This window comes from Aptenodytes forsteri, unplaced genomic scaffold, assembly GCF_000699145.1.
Source record: "Aptenodytes forsteri isolate BGI_AS27 unplaced genomic scaffold, ASM69914v1 Scaffold368, whole genome shotgun sequence".
Classification (NCBI taxonomy): Eukaryota; Metazoa; Chordata; class Aves; order Sphenisciformes; family Spheniscidae; genus Aptenodytes; species Aptenodytes forsteri.
Window position 1 is genome coordinate 80,328 of NW_008794884.1, and position 3,547 is coordinate 83,874.

Genomic DNA, 3,547 nt, shown 5'->3' on the forward strand with positions numbered 1-3,547 from the left:
CAGGGCGCAGGGGGTGGCGGGGTCAATGCTGGCCCCCAACCCAGGCTGCCAGAGAAAGAGATGGGGCTGCAAGGACTGGCACCCGCCCCAGTCACAGCCCTTCCTCTTCACAATAAGGCAGAAGGCACCCTCCAATTAGCCTTTTAATTACCTCCTGTAATCAAAGTCTTAGAAAATCACCACCATAGATACATTCCCGGGGTAGCAGGCACTCCCAGCCGGCGCGGCCCCACGCCTGCCCGGACAGCGGCCCCCAAGGCTGCACAGGCAGCACTGGGACTCGCCCACTGTGCCAACCCCCATAATTAATTTCCCACAAGAGGACTATTTCATATAAAGCATTTGGCTGGAAAAGGGCTCAGAGCAGGCAGCTGGCAGGGCTAGGCAGAGCCTGCCACCCTGCACTGCTCTGCCACCCCCCCTGGGTGCCAGGCTGGCTTGGGGAGGCAGGGGCTGTGCCCAGCGTGGCAGGGCGGAGCTGAGGGAGCGCTCCTGCTGCGGGCACAGACACCAGGGCCAGCTGCCCCGCAGCCCTGCACGGCTCTGCCCTCCCACCCAGCCCTTCGGGCTGTGCCAGGCCACCCCAGTGCCCCCGCGGGAGCAGGGGGGGTGGGGGTGGGGTGGGGGTGTGGGACAGGACGGGACGACGACGACGACGGGACGGGACGGGACACGAGCCCTGCTTCCGAAAGGGGCTGCGGGAGCTCTGTGAGATCCCCTCCTACCATGCCACGCGGAGCCCCAGCCGCAGAGCAGGCACACAGCAGCACGCCACCACCTCCCCCCCGCTCTTCTTTTATCCTTCTTCTTTTTGGTTAAAAAAATAAAAGAGGGGGCAGCCCCCAGCGGGGCAGCTCCAGGCATTAAATACTCTGCTGTACATGAATAAAAGCCCAAGGGCGGGGGCACTTGCCCCTCACAGTGCTGGGTCTGCAGTCCAGGTGGGCTGGGGGCTCTGCCCCCCTCCGCCCGTCACAGCACATCTGCCCGCTTGTCCCGCACCCGGCTCCGGGCTTTTGTGCGGGCTTTGAAGGCAGCCGAGTTGTAGAGGTGCTGGAAGGGGAGGGAAGGAGAGATGGGTTAGGGGGTGCCCCTCTGCTCACGCCCCCACCGGTGCCCACCGTGCTCAGGGCTCCACGGTCACAGGCAGGTGCGCGGCTGGAGCTCGCGGTGGCGTGGGAGGGGACTGCGGGCACAAATCTGGGTGGGGGCACCCACCTTCTCGAAGCGGGAGACCTTGCTGGCTTTCAGAGCAGCCGCATCCAGCACCAAGGGGGGCCCGAGGCCGAAGATCTCCCGTAGCAGCTCGTTGTTCTGTGGAAGCAGGGGCCTGTCAGCACCTGCCAGCACCGGCCCAGCACCCCCTAGCGTGGCCGCCCGGCCCCTACCTGGAGGTGGTGGCGGATGCCGGAGCCCAGCACCTCTTTAAAGGCTTGGTAGGTCCGCTGGCGTGCCCAGCTGTCCAGGTACATGCACTCCAGGCCAAATCGGATGGTCTCCTCCTGGTACTCCCCGCTCTGAGCGGAGAGAGGGGCATCAGCAATAACCTGGGCACCAGCCCTGTGCATCCCCCGGCTCTCAGCAGAGAGAGGGGAATCACCAGGCATCTGGGCAGCAGCTGCACAGCCACAGGCTCAGCAGGGAAGGGTATCGCCAGCCTCTGGTTACCTCGATGAAGCGCAGGATGTCCCGGAAGATGGAGCGCTGCTTCCGTCGGTCCGTCTTGGCTCGGTACTTGTTGCTCTCGGTAGCCAGGACCTTGAGCTGGGCACGCAGGAACTCTGTATCTTGGTGGCACAAGTCCTCCTGCCAAAAAAACAGGGGCATTTGGAGATGCAGCTCTGGGCACTGCCCACCGCTGCCATCACCAGGACAGGGCTGGGGGATCACCAGGGCCAGCCCCTCTGCTTGGGCACCTGCTGGTGACGCCAGCCTGATGCATCCCGCCATCAGTGCCAGCTCAGCCGGGGCAGGGGCAGGGTCCCGGTGCCAGCAGCTCCCTGCCGCTCTGCTGCCCGCCCACCTGCGGGCACAGCGCCACCCCCCCCCCCCCCACCCACAGCGCCCCGCCGTACCTCCATGTCCTGAGCCAGCTCAAAGACCAGCGCGATGGTTTCCCCAGCCAGGATGCGCAGCGCGACGCTGCTGCTGGACAGCAGCGGGGGCAGCTTCAGCCAGCGACTGGGGCAGGAAGGCAGGAGGGGAGTCAGGGGGGCCGGGCGCCACCCCTGTGGCACCCCTCTCCACAGCCAGCTGCCCCGCACCAGCCCCCGCACCCCCCCCACCCACTCACTTGTCCAAGATGCTCTTGATGTGGGAGGGGGGGCAGATGGTGAGGAGCAGGGACCACGACTGGAGCGCGCTGCAGTGCAGAGGGCCGTGCTGGGCAGGTGCCAAGCCCCCCTCGCCTGCGCTGGGGGGGCTGAAGACGCTCTCCAAGCAGGACAGGCACAAGACCAGGTCCTGGAGGGGGGAAACCCACCCGTCAGGCCACAGCTGCCAGGAAGACGCCAAAGCGTCGCGACGCATGGTCGCCCATGCACTGGGGACTGAAGGGGACCCACCCTGCCCAGGGACACCCCCTCGGCAGGAGAGACTCCTCCACCCGGGACACCCCATCTCTGCAAGGTGGGCTTCATCCCCCCAGCTCAGCTCCACGCTGCCCAGGGAAGGGGCCTGGGCTGTCACTGATGTCCCCATGTGCCTTCCACTGCTCAACTCCAAGCTGCCCTGGCACCATGGGCCGAGGGCGGGTGGCACAGCAGCCCCCGGGGTGCCCTCCGGCAGGGGTACAGACAACACCTGGGCGCAGTTACCTCGAGGTCAGCAGCGGCAATGTAGCAACACATGCCCAGGGCCGTGGCACACTGGCGAGAGATGCAGGGGAAAGGCAAGTCAGAGGAGGCAGCACCGGGCCAGATCCAGTACCCAGCCAAGGGGAAGCAGGGTCAGGGTGTCCCTGCTTTACCCCACTGCTCCCCACAGCACCCAATCCTGCCACCCTCCCGCGACTGCAGGGGCCCCCGAAGGCATCGCCTGGGCTCTCCCCACCGCCAAGGTGCCCCCCACACCCAGGAGGAAAGGGGCTGGGCCTTACGCTCTGCCGGGCGCTGGGGCTGGCCGTGCTGTCTGTCAGGACGCTGATGAGCAGGGGCTTCAGGCTGCGAAACACCTCTTCCCCCTCTGGGCCGGAGCCCATCTGGAGGCAGAGGAGGGTGAGGACAGTGCCCGCCAGCGCCTGTTCCTCCCCTTTACCTGCGGGCAGCACGAGAGACCTCCCTCAGACACTGGTCACCGGCCCCGCCACCCCCAGCCCTGGCGCCCGCCCACACCCAGACCTTTCTTGAGACACTTCTCCAGGGAGTCGGTGAGCATGAGGCGACGCTCCAGCAGGAACTCGGAGAGGGTTTTGGAGGAGAAGGCCAGGCGCAGGCTCTGCAGTGCCACCTGCCGCGTCTTGGCGCTGGGAGAGACCCTCCAGCAGGACTCGGAGAGGGTTTTGGAGGAGAAGGCCAGGCGCAGGCTCTGCAGTGCCCCCTGCCGCGTC

At 66.5% G+C, this 3,547-nt stretch overlaps 2 protein-coding genes across 2 annotated transcripts in view; one reads left to right on the plus strand and one right to left on the minus strand.

Moving 5' to 3' along the window:
* Positions 1-139, plus strand: part of HYAL3 (hyaluronoglucosaminidase 3) — a 4,555-nt gene extending 4,416 nt beyond the window's left edge. Inside the window, exon 5 of the mRNA XM_009274774.2 lies at positions 45-139. Within this exon, the coding sequence (XP_009273049.2) occupies positions 45-139 (95 nt within the window). The remainder of the gene's footprint in view (positions 1-44) is intronic.
* A 534-nt stretch (positions 140-673) lies between these two features.
* Positions 674-3,459, minus strand: IFRD2 (interferon related developmental regulator 2). The gene is made up of 9 exons (XM_019470883.1): positions 3,339-3,459; positions 3,098-3,255; positions 2,817-2,867; positions 2,294-2,463; positions 2,076-2,181; positions 1,669-1,806; positions 1,389-1,517; positions 1,219-1,314; positions 674-1,053 (listed from the first exon to the last, which is right to left on the minus strand). The coding sequence occupies exons 1-9, from the start codon at positions 3,373-3,375 to the stop codon at positions 973-975; spliced, it is 966 nt and encodes a 321-aa protein (XP_019326428.1). The 5' UTR covers positions 3,376-3,459; the 3' UTR covers positions 674-972.
* Positions 3,460-3,547: the final 88 nt, after the last annotated feature.